This window comes from Piliocolobus tephrosceles, chromosome 3 (genome assembly GCF_002776525.5).
Source record: "Piliocolobus tephrosceles isolate RC106 chromosome 3, ASM277652v3, whole genome shotgun sequence".
NCBI lineage: Eukaryota > Metazoa > Chordata > Mammalia > Primates > Cercopithecidae > Piliocolobus > Piliocolobus tephrosceles.
In genome coordinates this window covers 77860438-77881061 of record NC_045436.1, presented here as the reverse complement: position 1 = coordinate 77881061, position 20624 = coordinate 77860438, and the positions used below count along the sequence as shown (strand labels likewise).

The following is a 20624-nucleotide window of genomic DNA, read 5'->3' as shown; positions in this document are numbered from 1 at the left end:
GAGGCAGGCAAGGTAAATGTATTCCTAGCTGGTACTCAGTTAGAAACTCTCCCTTAGAGGCCTGCAAATGAGCTGCCGGTGAGGGGCGGTGGTGGCGTGCAACGAGGAACTCCCTTTGTCTAAGTTAGGTTACGTTCAATGGCTGAAAATCAAATCACACAGAAAGCATATAAAGTCGGCTTTACCATTTCCATTTCCAATCTCCAAAATTATGTATATCTCAGCAAACAATAACGCAGACTGCTGCAGACAGAATGGCCAGACGGGGCATGAAATTCTGCATCAGTCCCTACGGCAACCGTGGCCTACACCTGAGTTTGCAGTTTGGGTGATAGCCTTGTCTGGATCATCAAGGGCAAATGATGTCCTTAAGGACATAGCGGGCAAATTTACAAGCACCACTGGATTGTCATACAGAGCACATGAATTTTTCTCTTTCATCTCTGTGACTCTTTCTAATATGTCATAGTAAATATCTAGCTCTTCTGAATGGGTACAGGTGGCCGTTTGGAAAATAAGGTTAAAATAACGTTGAGAGAATTATGAGGGTTTCTGACAGAATGCAGGGAGAATCGAAGTTGGTGAGATGTTTCCAAAATATTACAATATTCGTTTTCCTGCCATTAAAAAAAATCTTTGCCACCTCTTGTTTTGGATTATACGTCTCTTTCTCCATTAGAGAGAGAACACCTGAGGGCAGGGACTTTCTTATGCTTTTGTATCCTCATAACTTAGCAGGGATGGAACCTATAGTATACACCAATTCGTGTTTTTTCAGTGCATAAATAATTTAGCTAGCTATTGAACAGGAAAAAAGATATTACAGATACATCCTTGAGAAGCATATAGCCTCGCAAGGAGTGGGTTCCGACATATATGGCACAATGAAGCCACAGTAAATGTTGCATAGAATTGAGTGGCAAATCGTGTATATGCTACAGAATATGAAAACTATAAAAACTTGTAGTAGGAACAAATTAAAGTACTGTAGATCATTTGGAGGTGAGGTATGATCAAGGTAGGATTCGTCTAAGCCTTTGAGGATATTTGGAATCTGGACAGAATTCTTCCCGGAAAAAACAGCCTGCGAGAAGCAGAGGTGGATTCTGACATAGATTCCTTAAGCTCCCAAGGACAAGCTAGGTTTCTGTTGCCCAAGGTTGAGACCCATGGTTTAGTGGGGGTGGACTGAGCTTTTTCAGTGCCTTTGCTTTATAAAGAGGTGAATCAATATTGTGGTTGCCTGGCATCCGACAAAAGCGGCAGCTTTCAGTCACTTGCCCGGCTTCAGTTGGTGAGCTTTTCGCCTCCTTTCCTGGGGTCCCCATTTCTTTCTTTTTTACCCTTATCTTCTTCGTGATTTTTTTTTTCTGGGCTCCCCATTTCTTGTCACCGCCCTAACCCCTGGGTTTGTCTTAGTTTGGACTATCTACGGGTTAAGATCAGAGGTGCTTTTTCTCTGTGAGTACAAGTGGAGCTGCAGTAGCAGTCGGGGAGAACCTGGGGAACCCCAAGCTCTCTGCTTCATGCTACTGCTTTTTTCTTTCCTAGGTTCGTTGAGTCGGGAAGCAGATCAAGGTCAAGTTAGTCCTCACCTTTCCTAGCGCATTTTTTAAGGTTCTTCTGCACACTTAAAAAATTCGGGACCTAAGTAGTTACCGGGATCCCAAGAGCTACGACGTTTAGTACCGCCTTCTTCAAGGTGCGCCGGGCTCCGGGTGGAGAGAGCTGTGGAGGGCTCACGGTTCGCCGCGCATGCTCCGAGGGCTCGGCCCAGGGAGGCGCCTCCACCTCGCTCCCCAGAGACTGGGCCCGCCTCCTCCCCAGGCTTCCGGGCGGAGAGAAGTGGGCGGAGTCAGGGCCGGAGGCACCAGGGCGAACGTCTAATCCCTGATCCCCAGTTTTGGTGGAGCGTTCCTGGCAAACTGATGATTGTATGGGACGTCTAATCTCTAGTTGCTCACCCCTCTACTTTACCACAGGGCTAGAAATCGATTTGAGGAAATCTGATACCAATGAGCGGGCGGGAAGACAACCCCAATGCTAATTTCTCTATTTACGGAAGTTCTGTCCCGGCCTCCTCAGACTGGTGTCGGCTTCCTTTTTCTCCACACCTGTAGCCGCCTTGTTTTTATCGTTTTCGGCACCTGCCCTTCCCCAGCGCACCCACCACCCCGGGCACTATGTATGACCGGGCTCCCCGCCTGCTCAAATTGGCTGAAGGTGGCAGCACTGAGGCCCATGTGGGTCCTGGATCCTACCAGGTACCTTTCCTGAAGCAGCAGACGACAGGTAAGATGTAGGGAGAGGCAGATGTCCTGTGACAGGCATCCCATCTTCAGCCCGCTCCGCTTCTGTGTGTTTGTGAGTTAAACATAGAGCGGAATAGCATCATTTTGTAAATATAACAAAACATGAAGTAGTCAAGGAAAACACTATACTTTTATTTTACAGATGAGACTGGTGGTATCACTTGCCCCATTTCAAAAGGCTGGTGGGCATATGTCTAGGACTTTTGATTCTACAATAGTTGTTTACATCCTACTTTTGATTGTGCAGTTTAGGTCTAGGATGATTTCCTGGCTCTGTTGACTATATGAGTCCCCAAATCCTGTGCCCTTACCTCCCGCTGTCTCATTGCTTTGTAATCCTGCCTGCCTCACACCTTTCCTCCCATTAACCGGAGACATTTATTTACTAAGATGCAGCTTATATTTCTATTTTGCAGTGATAGTTAAAGATAGTTCCGTTTTTTTTTTTTTTTTCAGACAGATTTTTCTGACCATCCTCATCTTCTGACACACTTCAGGGGAGCCCCTTTTCTCCACATTCTGTAAAGAAAAGCTATATTTTTGACCAGCGAGTGGGGATGGATAATTTAAATAATATTTGTCTCCTCGTTTGTTTGCAGTTAGTGACTTAGGCAAAAATAAATACATCAATTTTGCTTTCTACTTTTTCTATTCTGATGATTTTCTGGAGCTTAATACCGTCCAAATGATAGTTTTTCTTAACTTGCATTTTCCCCATACCTACACTATGTATTTTCCAGCAAATGCCAGGATCCATTATTCTGTTACATGACTGATCAGATAAGGATTGGTTTAGGTTTCTTGGGGTGGAGTACAAATTTGACTTCTGTCAGTGTTTCACATGTTGAATTGTACTGCTTCACAGCATCTGATATCACTATTCTTGCAGCTTATTCTATGTCTTTATTTTAATGGAGTTGGGCATTATAAGCATTAATTCCCCCAACAACAGTCATAGGTGGCTAACAATGACCACCTATGACACTTTGCAATCCTTCATTTTGACACAACGGACCACTTGCTTCTTGGAAACACTTCTTTCCAAAATGTAACATCATTTTCTCCTGTTTTTTTTTTTTTTTTCCCAACTACTGTCTTGGAAGAGTGTCTGGGATGTGGTTGGGACCTAATAAACATTTGTTAAATGCTGAATCAGGGCAACATTTTCTCCCTGTCTCCAAGCAGTCCTTCATGGCCTTCTTTAAATGTTTTTATGTTTCTTGTTGATGAAAAGAGTCAAACTCTGTAAAATATTTTAAGAGATTTATTCGGAGCCAAATATGAGTGACCATGGCCCGTGACACAGCCCTCAGGAGGTCCTGAGAACATATGCCCAAGGTAGTTGGGATACAGCTTGGTTTTATGTTTCAGGGAGGCGTGAGGCATGAATCAGATACACTTAATAAATACATTGGTTTCATTCAGAAAGGCGGGACAACTCAAAAGTGGGGGCTTCCAGGCTATAGGTAAATTTAAACATTTTCTGGTTGACAATTGGTTGAGTTTATCTGAAGACTGGCATCAAAAGGAATGTTCAGGTTAGATAAAGGATTGTGGAGACCAAGTTTTGTGCAGAGGAATCGTTCAGATAGCAGACTTTAGAGAGAAAGCGCAGGTTGTAAAATGCTTCTTATCAGACCCAAAAGGGTTGCTGGCTCTTAGTTGATTATCTCCTGTGTCTGGAAAGGAAGGAAAATGAAGGGGAAAGGGAATTCTCTATAGAATGTTGATTTTTCCCACGAGAGACTTTGCAGGGCAATTTCAAGGTATGGCAAGGAAATATATTTTTGGGTAAAACATTTTGACTTTCTTCCTTGTCTCATAATGTTATTCCAGAGTCAGATTGGAAAGTAAGTCGTCATATATAGGATTAAATAAAACCCATCTGATGAGAATTTATAGTTTGTAGGGCATGACTCCCTAGACCCCTTAGATAGGAATTTGGGCAAGATAAAAAAAAAAAAAAAATCAGAGCTTAGTTCTCATTTGAAACATCTTTAAATGTTTATATACTGTACTTTCCATCCTTTGCTTGTTGCTTTTGTCATATGTACTTTCTCATTTGTGTCCATAGACTACTATCCATATTCTGATTCTGATGACTCCCAGAAGGGAATCTTAAGAGATATAGGTGATTTATGTCTCTAAGATGGGCTTTCTCCTAATCTTTCGGCCTTCAACACTGCCAGTCACTTTTGTTTGTTTTTCTTTTCTTTTTAATTCTTTTTTTTGTTGTTGTTGCTGTTGATGTCCTTGAGTCATAACCAGTTACTTTTTTGAACATCTCTACCTAGATAGTCTCTGGCATCAAAGTTTTAAGTGTCTGAGCTCATAATTTTTTCCAGCAATACTTGTCCCTTTATGAAAATTCCCTATTAGTTTATGATAAACTTTAAGTTTTGGAATTATTCTAGACTCTTTTCTCCCTGACTACTACTGTTGATTATTAACACCTAATGATTCTATCTTCTCAGTGCCTCTTTGATTAATTCCTCTTTTCCATTTAGCTGTCCTTGACTTAGTTCAAGCTCTCATGATTTCTATTTTGAATTAAACCTATAAAATATTACTTGTTTTTCCTTATTTCAGTCTTCATCTTCTATATTGTGGCAAGAGTGATCTTTCTAAGATATATTACGTTATTTGTGGAAAAAAATCCTTTGTAACATCAAGGTTAAAATCTGAACTCCTTAACATGGTTTATAATGTTCTTCATGTTCTGGACCCTGACCTCATCTCCCACACCTCCACCTCCACCTGACCTACATTTCAGCAATTTCAACTTTACCGTTTTCTTAAGTTCAGGCTCACTCACCTCTGTGCCTCTGTATCTGCTGATACTTTTGCCCAGTACACTGTTTTCTTTCTTCACTTGGCTAATTCCTATTTTTTCTTTGAGATTCAGGTAAGGTGAAGTTGTTCACGGACTCTACTCTTTCTCAGGTTTTTCTTCTTTGACTCCTTAATGGCTTTTATAGCACTTTGATTCTATAGTGTAATTAATGTTAACTTATCTGGCAGACCCACTAAAATGTGAGCTGCTTGAGGGCAATAACCATGATCTTTACTCCATTATTCCTAGTTTTTAGCTGAATACCATAACATATAAGTTAAAAAACAAACAGTAATCTTGAAATAAAATTAAAATATAATGAGCCACATATAGCGTAATTTAAAACTCTTGTAACTTTGCTTAGAGAGAAGTAAGGAGCGTGTGGTAAAACCCTTTTACTGTTTTATAGGATTGTGTCTTGTTGATCTGTGAGATAAAGTATGAAATTCCATGCTGGGGAAATTTGAGCAGCTGCATCCTGTATGTTTTGTTTTAGCAATACTAAGAGAGAATATGCTGAAAATCAATAGAAGGAACAGGTGTCTCTTTGGTGATTTCTCTGCTGGATTCTCTGGAAGATAATTTAAAAGTAGCTACCATCTCTTTCCTAGGTACATACTACTTCATGTACCTTTAGGACCAGTAACACATGGGACTATGCAGAAGTGTACAACTATTTCAGCTAAGGGTCAGGTTCATTTTGTGGAGCATAGTGTGGGAAGAACAGATGTAGGGACTTTATATAACTTACTTGTTACTTTGAATTTCGCAAGAAGAAAATACCTTAGAGCCTTAGATACCGATACTCTTTATTCCCAACCTTTCTCCCCTAACTGCCGCTCTCCCACTGTCCCCTCACTGTAGCCTGCTTGGCCAGGCCAGTCCTTCAGGGTATTGTCTCTGCATTTTCCTCATGAAATTCTTTTTACCTTAATTGAAACGATTTCATTGGCTGTAGGCCATTTGATCAGGGAGACTCTTTTCTACCCAGGAATTGCAACCTGAGGGGACAGGACTAAGCTGTTTTTCTTTCTGCTTTCATGAGGTGGGAGAGATTGGATACTCAAATTCCAGATTAGTGAGAGCTATGCCTGATTTTCTCACGATTACCTGAGAAACAAACATCTCTTATTAAAGTAAATATTCCCCAGAGACAACCAGCCTAGTATCATGTGATAAAAACATACTCCTTTTACGAATGTGAGTATTCCTGGCATTATTGTGCCAGGGAGTATTTCATTGCTTTTTGGCTTATTTATATAATAAATATCAGCTGTATATTAGTTGTATCTATTGGTTCTCGATTAGTTAGCTAAGCTGGGTGACATCATCTCCTAAAAATATTCTTTCCCAGATTTCTTTTTTGGTTGGGGAGTGGCTAGCTTTATTGGCCACAGAAGGATAAGTTGGCTATGGCCTCATACTTGTGCCTGTGTACTTATATCAACAATGATAATTTTATCTTTTTAGCCTATCAGAATATAGCTGCATCAGGGAATGCAATCTGTCTCTTTTAAAGTTTAGATAATAATATGTATGTGATTGCGGTATATGTTGTTGTCCTGAAGATGAGTACATGTTTCAAAGATCTAATTACTGCTTATATGTGAAAAATGTCCTTTTCTTTCTTTTGTGGCTGTAGTTGCGGCTATAGAATTGGTCCTTTAATCACATACTGCCCACTTTCTCTTTCAGCATAGACTGACTGACTATTGCTCCATACCAGTTTGATTTATCTTTCTCTGTTGGTGCCTCAAACTCAATATATCCCAAACTGAACTCATTTCTTTCTTCTTAAATCTCTTCTTCTATATACTTAATTTCTTCTTTCTGTCAGTTTGATTTATAATTTGTAGTTGGCACTTCACATGTCAATATAGCCATATGTCCCATATCAAACTCTACCATCTCTAATTCCCCAGAACCCTCTTCTATATTTTATACCTTAATTATTGGCGGTGCTTTTTGTAGCATAATTGTTTATTTGTCAGGCTTATCGACTATTTGAGGGCAGGGTTTTATCTTATTCATTATTGTACCCTCACTGCCTGTCATACATGCATATCTCCCATACATAATAAAACATTCACTATTACAGAATGGATGACTAGTTTAGAAGATCATTTGTTAATTGGTCACCCTCACTGTAAACATTAGGCACACAGTTATGAATAAATAAACAAGTAAGTTCCTTCTCATGGAGTGTATCATTATAAACATTTAATTTTTTTTGTAGTTTTACTTGTGCTCAATATTTCTTGTATACTTTTATTGACAAAAGATTCTATATAATTAATTTTGGAAAACTTCAATGAAGATTTTATGAGTGCCAGCTTTCTTGATTCTCTTTGTTACTCAATTATTTCATATATGTATGTGTGTGTGTATGTGTGTATATATATATTCTACCATTAATAGTATTAATAATACATTGAGTACATGGGTAGTATATATTTTTTTTAACTTTTATATGAATTTCAGTACTCTCCAACTAATTTTACATTTGTTTAAGGTAGATTCATTTACGGGGCCCTGCTGTATTCTGGTGCCAACTACCTCAGAAGTAGCGTGGGTTTCACTTTCTTAGTTTTCATATTTATCTCAGATTACCTTAATGTTCATATGAACCTAAACTTAAAACCCTTTTATTATGAGATAGAATACTTACATAGAAAACCACATAAAATATAAATGTAGACCTTAAAAAGAAGATATTCAGTTAAAAAATAGATTTGCCATCAGTGGGTACAGGAAACTATAAACAAAAAGCAAAAGAAAATGGAAATAGAACATTCCAAAAAGTTCTTTTTGGTATTTTTTATTTCAACATTTTCGTTCTCCCATACAGTTAAACACTATCCTGATTATTATGGTAATAACTTCCTTTCTTTTCTTTATGGATTGTTAAATCCTGTTGATGAAATGACCCCTTTATCATTATGAAATGTATCTTTTATCCCTGTTATTTCTTGTTCTAAAGCCAGCTTTGTCTGATTTTAATATAGGTACTGCAGCTTTTTGAATTCATGGATGCATGTTATAACTTTGTCTATCCTTTTAATTTCTGTTTTTATATCTTAAGAGAGTTTCTTATAGATAGCATAAAGTTTGGTCTTATTTATACAATCTGACAATCTCTGCCTTCTAATTGAGGTGTTTAGAACTTTTATAGTTAATTTCACTATCAATATATTTGGGCTTTAATGTACTCTTTTGCTATTTGCTTTCCATTTATCTCATCTGTTCTTTTTCCTTTTTCCTTACTTTTGTTACAGGAATAAAGGTTTTTAAAAAATAATTCTTTTTTTATGTCCACTATTGGCTTATTTGCTATACTTCTCTTGTTTTATTTTTAAGTGGTTGCCTAGGGTTTACAATATGTATTTCTAATTTATTACAGTGTACCTCCAAATAATATTGCACCACTTCATATATAGTAAATAAACCTTACAGAGTATGCTTCCATTTCCCCCAGCTCACCCTTTGTACTATTGTGGTTATACATTTTACTTCTACATCTGCTATAATGCCTCAATAAATTGAGACTATTTTTGCTTTAAGCGATCACAGACAGTCCTTTACTTATGATGATTCAACTTAACATTTTTTTGAATTTTGCACAATGGTGTGAAAGTAATATGCATTCAGTAGAAACCAAACTTCCAGTACCCACAAAACCATTCTATTTTTCACTTTCAGTACAGTATTCAATAAATTACATAAGATATTCAACATTTTATTATAAAATAGTCTTTATATTAGATAATTTTGCCCGACTTTAGGCTAATGTGTTCTGAGCATGTTAAGGTAAAGTAATCTATGCTATTATAGGTTAGGTATGTTACATGCAGTTTCAATTTATGATATTTTCAAATTACAATTATTTTATTGGGAAGTAACTCCATCACAAGTCATCGATCATCTATATTTTTTAAAGGGATTAAGAATTGAGAAAAGATATATTTTATTAATCCACAAACATTTGTTATTCCATCCAGTGTATTTTTCATTCTGTAAGTTTGATTTGGGCCTTTTTTATACCTTCCCTTTATCTTGTCATCATGTTCACCTTTTCTCTACCTTGTTGAATATATAAAGAATATTTATAATAGATGGTGTTCTTGTCTGCTGATTCCACCTTTTCATTTCTCAATCTGTTTCTTTTCATTGACTTTTCTCCTCTTTATGGGTCATATTTTCCTGCATCTTGAAAGTACACTCTCTGGTAATTTGTATGATTCATTTTATATGTAGTTTGAGTGGGTATGTGGGTGTATTTATATGTGTATTTGGAATGAAATCTGGTTCTTGTTCTCTGGCTATTTACCCTGAGTAAGTAAGAATGTTTCACTGGTGTCCTGCATTTCTCAGCTCTACCAGACAACTGTTGCCTTTTCAAAATGAACCTTGGCTTACTTTTAAGGATTTTTGGTCTTCTGGTCTTTGTAACTTATTTGAAGGTCAGTCTGCCTTCTTTCCTCCCTTTCCCTTCCTTTTACCTTTCCCTCTTCTCTTCTTCTCTGATTTGGGATAACCAGCTAAAACCATCAGTCACTAAATTAACACCTAGAATTTTAACATCATCCATGAAGTTTTTCCTGATCATCTCAATGTGGATAAGAAATTCTCTTCTTTTTGAATTTGCATATGTCTTCCATTATGGCATTAGATATGTTTTTCCTTGTTTAAAATTATTACAATACTTTCCTTAATGCTTCAAGATACTACTTTTTTAGAGGTAAGATCTATATTTTGCTCACCTCTTTTATGTTGCAATACCTAACACAGATAAATAATTCTTGACATTGGTTGCATTTTAATACATGTGGGCCTCAAAAGAAACACATTATTTTATTTTAAATAGAGTATCTTTATTATTAGTCCAGATTAGCAAGATTTTACTATATTATCACCATACATTCTTACAGTAGCACACATTTTCCTTTAGTATACAAGATTTAGTGTAAAAGTTTTGAATCTTCACTTGCATTCTTTTATTACCTATTTGAATATAGCTGCTGCTCTATTCTCTCCCTTCTCTTCTTTGACATCCACATTGCTTAAATGCTAATAATTTTTCCAATACAGATCTTGAATTTTTTAGAATCAGTTTTTCAGTAGAGTATTCAAGTTTGTATAACCTTATGATTATTTGTTCCAAAGAAATTTGTGTCTTGTATTTGTGAACCTTTGTTTAGGGTCAGCCAATCAAGAAATATTTACTGATACCAACTATGCGCCTAGGCAAGGAGACATGATGAATGATCTGCTGTAAACCCACTTTAAATTATTTCCATCTAGGCTGTCTTTACAAGTTTGTATAAGATGTTCTCTACAAATAATATATGCTATTTCAAAATATAAAACAATGGTCTTCTGAGGATGAAAATGTTTTATCAACTAAATATAACTGCCATTTTTGTCCCCACCAAAAATGATTAGAAGATAAGAGGGTTTTATTTTCTTTAGTATTTTTTTGTTGTTCAATAAGTCTCAGGTCTTTAGGTTCTTATATTTAATATATTAATAAAAAATTCTTATCTTATATCAGATTTTAAAAAATGTAATAACTTCTCTGACTAGCTGTTAGTTCTGAAAATAAAGCCTTAACAATTGAGGATACTCATGATTATATATATTTTGAGTGTTTTTTTTCTGAAATCCTTGGACTTCTATCTTATCTGCTGGTCATGTTATTTTATTTTTATAGGTAGTTATGCACCATTTCTTTCTTTGACTGCCAGAGAAAGTACTTTTACCATTGCCTCTAGCATTGAGAAAGCTGTTCCAGGTCCAGGACACTATAATGTTTCAGAAGCACAGGTAACTTTATAGTTACTATAATTGACTTAATAAAATCGTGTTTTCTTCCCTGAATAGAACAAATGTCATTTGTTGTATTTTATTTTCTGCTCATACTGTCTTTTACTTTCAAATTATATTTTATAATTTGAATAATAGAAAATAAATGTATTCGATGTTGGTTGCATGATTGGGTTGGATGTTTTTCATTATTCTACATATTCTATAAGACACAAAACATTGTTACATGCTGTATGGTCTCTTGAGAGAGAATAGGACTCTTGAATGAATTATGGCCCATGGAAGTTGTGCAGATAGTCAAAATGTGTAGAAGAGGAATGGCAGTAGAGTGAAAGAATTTGTTTTTGTGCCATGCTTTAAAGCTATAGCCATTGCCATTGTGTCATCTGTCTCCTGTTTCTGCACAATCTCAAGAGTCTGTGACCAGATTATCTTCAATGGTTCATTCATATTTAGAAATAGTAGATATAACTCTGATATCTTCATAGTCATGAGTATGGCACCTTTTGCCATTTTCACATACATTTTGCCTTTATATGTATTGGCTGATAGCTGATCCCAGCAGACCTTTAACTCACCTGTTGGAGGCCCAGATAAAGTCCTTGTTGAAGTGATCGATATAGATGCAGATTGCAGTTTGATTTGTGTGATCATAGAGCCTATGGCAATGGCTTTTAAATTATCAAAATTTGAAAAGTTCTTCTCTTTTCACAGGATTTTACTTTTTGTTCAACTTGTTAGTGTTTTTGTAAAATAAATCATTAAAGTTATTTTTATACATCTACTCTTTAAACATAGAAATTCTGATCTTTTAAAAATAGTAATCAAGTAGTGAATTGCCTATTTAAAAATAAAATTTGACTCAGTTTTTAAAAGAAGACCTCCTTTGTATGTTTCTTAAAAGCTGAGTGAAGTTGAATAAGGTGCCCACTAGAGACAGGCTCTGTGAACAGTGACTGTGAGCAACTGGACATGTGAAAAGGGCTATTTGTAGATCAATGACTTAAAATCTTAGCTGATCAATCAAATACCAGCCACTGTTATCATAACTCATCTTTTTGAAATGATTGCACTGTAATTGTTTACAGGAATCTTTATGATGTAATTTTACCCAAATTAATTGAATATTTGTCAATTGATAATTTTCAGATTCTGGAAAATCCAGATATGTAGCATGGAGAGCCCTGGAAGATTCTACCCAAATGTTTGCTCTGTAATAAACAATGTTTAAAATTAATCTGAACATAAAACCAAGCTGTTGCTAATAAGTCTTTATAATTTTTTCTGGAAATGACCAAAATGTTATTCGTGAAAATAATTATCACTAAACAACCTTGAAGGGTTTGCTTTTCCTCTTCAATATGAATGCCAACATTATTTTTTTTTTTCAGTTCATTTCAGGGGTAAAATTTTTTCTAAGGGCTTTTATTCTTGCTCTACAGCTTTGGGAATTCCCATCTCTGATTTCTTCTTTAAAACAGAGTTTTCTTGCACTCTCTCAAAGTTATCCAAGTAGAGCAAATTTCAGTTTTGAGTTTCAAGTTAAAACTGACAACTATAATTGCTATCTTCTCTTGCTATCCCCTTTTACTAGAACTATGTCTTCAGTCAAAGGGTGAACTTTCTTAGCTTGCGTTTTAAAACTGTTTTCTGATAATAATTAATGTTTATCAAGTAGAAATTAATTGTAAAGTGCTTCTTTTATGTATCAGAAGGTTTTTTTCTTCTTCTCCATTTTAGTGTAACATAAAAGGAGGCCGTAGTCTACAAAACCGGGAGAAACGTTTTAAGAAGTTTATTTCAGATAATCCAGGACCAGCAAGCTATAGTCAGTCTTATCCTAGAACACAAGATATCATGAACAGAAATGTATTAGAGACCAGAGAGCATCTTCAGTCAGTACGTTTCTATTTTAAATTATACTTGTAATGACATTTTTTTAAGTTAAAATAGTCAAGGTTTAATATTTTATGTGATATTAAGTACATTTAAAAAGCCTCCCTATAAAAATTAGATTTGTTAGTATTTATATTTTAGTTATTTTATAAGTAAATAAACTTTAGTTTTTAACTGTATTCATGTCTAACTTCATATTTGCTCCTAATAAATCTATAGTCACTTTCAATATCTGTGGTGAATAAAAAGTAAGGGAGATTTTACAAACTACCTGAGTGGTTTACCTATGTATAGAGGAAACTCTGTGTTAAGTACTGTTAATAATATATTTCCTGGCAAGGAAGGAAAAAATATAAACAAAATAAATTAAAAATATGATTCCTGAGGTAAAAAAGCTTAAAATTTAGATGGGAGATAGACAAATAGGTAGCCGGTAATTCAAGACAAGATGTGACAGTTGCTAAATGAATGATCATGTAATGAAATGTCATAGGAATTTAAAGGTGGATTACTGTATTATGTGAAGGCATAATTTATGGAAGATTTATAGAGGTTTTGACATGACATTGAAGAACAGAGTTGGAATATGGATTCCAAACTGGAGTGTTACATGAGTGAAGATTCAGAAGTGAGATTCTTATGGAAGATAATGAGAAGGTTATTTTAACTGAAATGAAGAATTTGTACAGAAGAATAGTATGTGGTATGTTTAAAAAGGTACATTGGGCGCTATATAATTAATAATTTTTACATCAAAAGCTACCTCTTTGAAATAAATACTATTATCGAGCAGATTTGGTCACTGTTTGTTTAGAGTGGTTCCCTTCTTGTCATAACTTTTTCATGTAGCTCATTACATTTTGATCAGTTTTTTGTTTAGGAAGATATATTTTAAGGCTAAGTACTTAGTTGAATAATATCAGTGCAATGACATTGAGGTTAAATTTTGTAAGCATATTTAAATATCAGATATTTCGTGTGTGGGGACAAAGTAAATGTTCATTTACTTTGGGAGTTTATCAAATATTTTTTGAGTGACTATGTGGCCATACATATAATGTTAGATGTTGGTAATACATAGAAAAAATTATTGCTTCCTGAGATGTATAATTTTAACAGGAAAATAATGAATGAAATTCAGTACAATACTGTTAATGAAATGCTAGCAATCTTAGAGCCATAATACAGTGTTCAGTAGTAGCTCAAAGTAGAGAGTCTTTGGAGGGAATAGGGGAGACAAATTGGACCTGATCTTGAAGAAGGATTCACTGAGTAGTTAAAAGGAATGGGAAAAAATATTTTTTCCCACTTTATGTGCAGAAAAATCCACATGAATAAAGAAACTGAAGTGTTTGGTAGTATGATATATTACCGGAAAGAACAAAATTCTTTGGAATGTTTGGAGTACAGAAGTGAAGGGAGAGTTGTAGGAATCAAGAATGGAGGTAGGGGCTATATTTTGGAAAGTCTTGACATGACACAAATACTTTTTAAATGTACTGAAAGGAGGGAAAGCCATTCAATGGTTTCTTATTTTAATTTGGTAATTAATCTCATAGGTATTACTGAAGCTACTTAATGGTTGTCTTTAATTTGATAAAAAATAAAATTCTGGCTGGGTGTGGTGGCTTACACCTGTAATCCCAGCACTTTGGGAGGCCGGGGAGGTGGGGGCAGATCACTTGAGGCCAGGAGTTTGAGACTGGCCAGGCCAATATGGTGAAACCCTGTCTCTACTAAAAAAGTACAAAAATTAGCCAGGCATAGTGGCACACTCCTGTAATCCCAGCTACTTGGGAGGCTAAGGCATGAGAATCACTTGAACCCGGGAGGCAGAGGTTGCAGTGAGCCAAGATCATGCCACTGTACTCCAGCCTGGGCAACACAGTGAGACATCCCCTCCCCGCCGGCAAAATTGTATTAAAAAAGAAAAACGGCTGGACACAGTGGCTCATGCCTGTGATCCCAGCACTTTGGGAGGCCGAGGTGGGTGGATCACCTGAGGTCAGGAGTTTGAGACCAGCTTGGCCAATATGGTGAAACCCCATCTCTACTAAAAATACAAAAAAATTAGCCAGATGTGGTGGCATGTGCCTGTGATCCCAGCTACTCAGGAGGCTGAGGGAGGAGAATTGCTTGAACTCAGGAGGTGGAGGTTGCATTGAGCAGAGATCACGCCACTGTACTCCAGCCTGGGCAACAAGAGCAAAAACTCTGTCTCAGAGAAAAAGAAAAAGAAAATTTGCTACTGAGAGTACGTTTATAACATAATTGTACATGGGCACGTGAATATGCAACTATAGCATTAATTTATTCATACAGAAACTTCAGGAATCAATATATTCTTAATAATTTCAGTTTCCCAATAACTAAGTCCTTTATATGCCAGTACTTTTAGTTGATATATCTTATATTAATATTTGTAATGTATGTTATACCTTCATTTTTAAATTGAAATTATAAAATATTTTACATTAAACCAAATTTTGATAAAAGGATAATCACCCTAAAACTCCTGACTCTAACATTAATTTTCTGTTAATTTTTGCATAACATCTTTTGGTATTAAATTATAGAGGTATGTGACTTTATACATTTATATATAATTTCACATAACTTAGCTATATTCATAATTCACTTTTATATTTTGCTATTTCCATTTAGCATTACATCATAGACATTTTCCTGCTATATAGCTTACATACTTAGGATATTTATACAAGACTCAGGAAATGTGGAAGCAAAAGTCAGGAGCTGGGAATGAATGAAGCCAGAAAGTATTACTGAAAAATACAAAGTTTGTTTTTGCATAGCAGATAGTATAATAGCATGATTGTTGATGTGAATAGGATTGCCTGTTTTTAGAATTAGTAATGATGGTTTTACTAAGCAAGATAAGTAACTGACCCAAATGAGAAAAATCCTTGCTTCTTATGATGACTTTAATAGTTATCTATTATATTCTATTCTACTCTAAATTTAATAGAAATACATTCTCTTGGTTTATAGTATGAAGCAACAAATTACTTTTACAAAACAAACATTTTTGGCCAGGCACAGTGGCTTATGTCTCTAATCCCAGCACTTTGGGAGGCCGAGGCTGGCAGATCATTTGAGGTCAGGAGTTCGAGACCAGCCTGGCCAACATGGCAAAACCCCATCTCTACTAAAAACACAAAAATTAGCCAAGCATAGTGGTGCACGCCTGTAGTCCCAGCTACTTGGGAGGGTGAGGTCTTGGGGAGAATCGCTTGAACCCGGGAGACAGAGGTTGCAGTGAGCCAAGTTGTACCACTGCACTCCAGCCTGGGTGACAGAGTGAGACCCTATCTCAAAAAAACAATAACAAAACAATCATTTTTGTTTTATATCATGAAACTCATTAAATCAATATTTAATAGTTGCCTTTTAGTAACTTTTAATATTTGGTTCTTCATTCCCCTTCCTCTTGCCTTGGAATAAATAATATAAAATGTTTTCCTTGTAGAAAATTTCAAGAGCACCTGCACTTACCAGAAGTGTTGATGTTCCTTCAATTCCTTCTTGTGGAAAGTCATATGGTTATCATATTAATGATGATGGCAGTATTATAAAATGTTTTCCACCTGCTAGTGACAGTACACTTGGTCCAGCGTATTACAAACCTCAATTTGTAAGTATAATGTATTTCATATTGACAATTGGAAAATTGTTTATGATTTACATATGGGTTTCTTTTTTTTTCTGGCTTGTTTCTCCAAGAAAAAAATGATTACATGTTTTAGTTAATGTAACACTATTTGTGGTAATAAATAGACCCCCAAATTTTAGTGGTTTAATACAGTAGAATTTTTTTTCCTCATTCATATGGACATGCTTATTAAGTGACTTTCCTTCATGTTGAGATTCAGGGACACAGGATTATTCCAGTTGTGTTTCTGTCATCCTCTAGGGACTTGTTGTCATCTGTATCCCGCTGGCAGAAAAGAATGAGGAATTATGCATTGGAAGCTTTTGTTGGCCAGGCTTGCAGCTAGAGCCAGTCACATGGCCATACTTAACTGCTAGGAAGGATGGGCAATACAGTCTGTGTATCTCAGAAGAAGAAGAAATGGGAGTAAATTATTAGGAGTCTCTGCCACAATGAATAATCATAAATAATACATAGATATTCTTTTTCTGGATTTGAAAATAAAAAAATAACATTTTATTTTTAAAAGAATTTGAATCTGAGAATGTAAACATCATTTATTCCAGAAAACTCCTATATTTAAAAAATAAGGAGCTTCTCTGTGACTGAAATATCAGTTATAATGTAGCTAATTCATTTCATCCAGAGTTTAAATTTCAAACCTGACCAGACTTGTCAAGATTTTGTTGAGACAGTTGAAATGTATGTGTTATCCATGAATACAGACAATGAATATAGATGGTATGTCTGGTTTTACTCAATTATGAGACAGAAATACATAGTACTTTGAACCTATGGTATTTTTATACTTTAATGAGATGTAGAAGAAGTAATTCTAGTGAGGAAATTTCTAAAAGTAAGTATAGATTTAAAGAAAGGCTGAAGAGACATCTTGGGCAAAGAAAAGGCATTCTCAGTATTATCTTGATCTTTATTCCTGGTATTCTATAGTTATTTGTTCTTATATGACTCCATCTTTGGGCTTAGACGTAAGCACCTTCAAAAACCCTTTGGTTTGTGGCAGAAGGTACACTGGGAAGTTTTGGGGGTTTTAGATCCTTTGAACCATTAACATCTTTTTTCTTAAAATATTTTAATTGTAACATGTATCAAACACATAGATAGTATGAAAATAATAATGGATACTTATGCACCCATCACACAGATAAAACACGTTAAAATTTCGTCACATTGCAATTAGCTTTATTTTAAAAGAAATATGTTATTATGATGTTTGCCCCATTTTCCTGTCTTCATTCCTCACCCTTTGCCACAATAATTAAACCTTCATTACATATTCATATATGAATAATAATATATATTGTTTTATGATTTTAAAAATTTAAATAAATATTATCTGGTGTATATGTTGTTTGGTTTTTTGCTTACTGTTATATTTTCCAGATTTAACCATATGAATATATTAGATCTAATTCATTCATTGTTCCCAGTTAGATGTTTCTTTTTAAAAAATAATTTAATATTTTGAAATAGTTTTAGACTTACAGAAAAACTTATAATAATCTTATCCTTCACTCAGATCCTGCAGGTGTTAACATTTTATCATTTTTTCTCCCCATATATTTATATTATTATTTTTATTAAATCATCTGAGAGTACATTTTGGACATGATGCCTCTTTACCCCTAAGTAGTTCAATGTAAGTGTTGTAATAACAAGACATTCTCAGAACACCAGCCAAAGATGGCCGATTAGAAGCAGCTGTGGTCTGTGGCTCTCACTGAGAAGAACGAAAATGGCAAGTGAATTCACCTTCAACTAAGATATCCAGGTTTCTCATTGGGACTGACTAGGCGGTTGGTGCAACCCATAGAGAGTGAGGAAAAGCAGAGTGGGTTGATGATGGCCCACCTGGGAGCAGCATGGGGCAAGGGGAGTTCCCTTCCCTAGCGAAAGGAGGCAGTGAATGATCCTGTTACCCTGTCCAGGAAACTACACTTTTCCCATGGATCTTTGAAACTCATGGACCAGGAGATCCCCTCATGAGCCCACGCCACCAGGGCCTTGGATCCCCAAGCACAGAACTGTGCAGGCTGTCAGGGTCACTCAGGTTGGCAGCCACTCAGGCATGTGGTCACTTGGGCAGGCACTGAGATGCAGTTGTTTTTCATGCTCTGGCCACGGGAATTCCGGTGAGGCAGGAGATCATCCACTCCTGTAGGAAGGGGACTGAAGCCAGGGAGCCAAGCAGCATCATTCAGTGGGCCCCACTCCCATGGAACCTCACTAGCTAAGACCCACTGGCTTGGAATCCCTGCTGGTTAGCAGGCTGGAGACTGCCTAAGATGACTGAGTTCCCTAGGGGAGGAGTGGCTGCCATCTCTGCAGCTCCAGTTGGCTGTTTTCTTCTGCCAGTGCCAAAGAGACTGAGTGGTTTGTACTGGGAGGAATTCCCCACACCATGGCACAGTGGGTGTGGCAGACTGTGGCCAGACTGCTTTAAGTGGGACCCTGATCCATCCCTCATCACCAGGCAGGGCCTCCTAATGGAAATTTCAGCAACTCCAGCCAGGGGTTTATGTACACAACTCTGATCTTCCTGGGACAGAGCCCCTGGTGGGAGGGGCAGCCACAGTCTCTGTAGTACACTCTATTTAGTCTTTCCTGCCAGCTGGTCCTGGAGCGTCTGGACAGTCTAGACAAGGGGGATTTGTCCCAGTTCAGCACACCTGCTCTGCCAAGGAGCAGCCAGACTGCTTCTTTAAGCAGGTCCCTGATCTTGTTCCTCCTGTCTGGGTGAGACCTCCCAACAGGGGTTGCTAGACACCTCATATGGGAGTGTTCCAGCTGGCATCAGGTTGGTGCCCTCTGGGACAGAGCTTCTAGAGGAAGGAGCAGGCTGCCATCTTTGCTGTTTTGCAGTCTCCACTGGTGATGCCTGCAGGTGGGGGAGGGACCTAGGCGAATAGGGTGTGGACCCCCAGAAAACTGTAGCAGCCCTACAGAGGAGGCCCCTGATGTTAAGAGAAAAACAAACAGCAACAACAACAACATCAACAAAAAAGACCCCACAAAAACCCCATCCAAAGGTCCTGCAGCCTCAAAGATCAAAAGAAGATAAGCCTACAAAGATGAGAAAGAATCAATGCAAAAATGCTGAAAACTTAAAAAGTCACAGTGCCTCTTCTCCTCCACATGATTGCAACACCTCTTCAGCAAGGTCACAGAACTGGGCTGAGGCTGAGATGGATGAATTGATAGAAATAGGCTTCAGAAGATGGTCAATAATGAACTTCACTGAGCTCAAAGAGCATGTTCTAACCCAATGCAAAGAAGCTAAGAACCATGATAAAACATTATAGGAGCTGCTAGCCAGAATAACAAGTTTAAAGAGAAACATAAATGAGCTGATGGAGCTGAAAAACACAACATGAAAACTTCACAGTGCAATCACAAGTATCAATAGCCGAATAAACCAAGTGGAGGAAAGAATCTTAGAGTTGACGAGTATCTTGTTGCAATAAGACAGGCAGACATGATTAGAGAAAAAATAAATGGAAAGGAATGAACAAAACCTCTGAAAAATGTGAGATTATGTAAAAAGACTGAAACTGTGACTGACTGGGATACCTGAAAGAGATGGGGAGAAAGGAACCAAGTTGGAAAACATACCTCAGGATTCATCCTAGAGAACTTCCCCAACCTAGAAAGGCAGGCCAACATTCAAATTCAGGAAATCTAGAGAACCCCAGTAAGGTAATCCATGAGATCAACCCAAAGACACATAATCATCAGATTATCCAAGGTTGAAATGAAAGAAAATATGTTAAGGGCAATCAGAGAGAAAGGCCAAGTCACCTACAAAGGGAAGCCCATCAGACAAAAAGCATATCTCTCAGCAGAAACCCTACAAATTAGAAGAGATTGGGGGCCAATAGTCAACATTCTGAAAGAAAAGAATTTCCAACCCAGAATTTCGTATTTGGCCAAACTAAGCTTCATAAGTGAAGGAGAAATAAAATCCTTTACAGACAATCAAATGCCGAGAGACTTCATCACCACCAGGCCTGCCTTACCAGAGCTCCAGAAGGAAGCACTAAATACGGAAACCAGCCACTATACAAACACA

General features: G+C 36.7%; 1 protein-coding gene across 1 annotated transcript in view; it reads left to right on the top strand.

Moving 5' to 3' along the window:
- Window positions 1-1847: 1847 nt before the first annotated feature.
- Window positions 1848-20624, top strand: part of STPG2 (sperm tail PG-rich repeat containing 2) — a 542953-nt gene continuing 524176 nt past the window's right edge. The window contains exons 1-3 of the mRNA XM_031935322.1: window positions 1848-2292; window positions 10856-10968; window positions 16352-16516. Of these exons, the coding sequence (XP_031791182.1) occupies window positions 2184-2292; window positions 10856-10968; window positions 16352-16516 (387 nt within the window). The 5' untranslated portion in view covers window positions 1848-2183. The remainder of the gene's footprint in view (window positions 2293-10855; window positions 10969-16351; window positions 16517-20624) is intronic.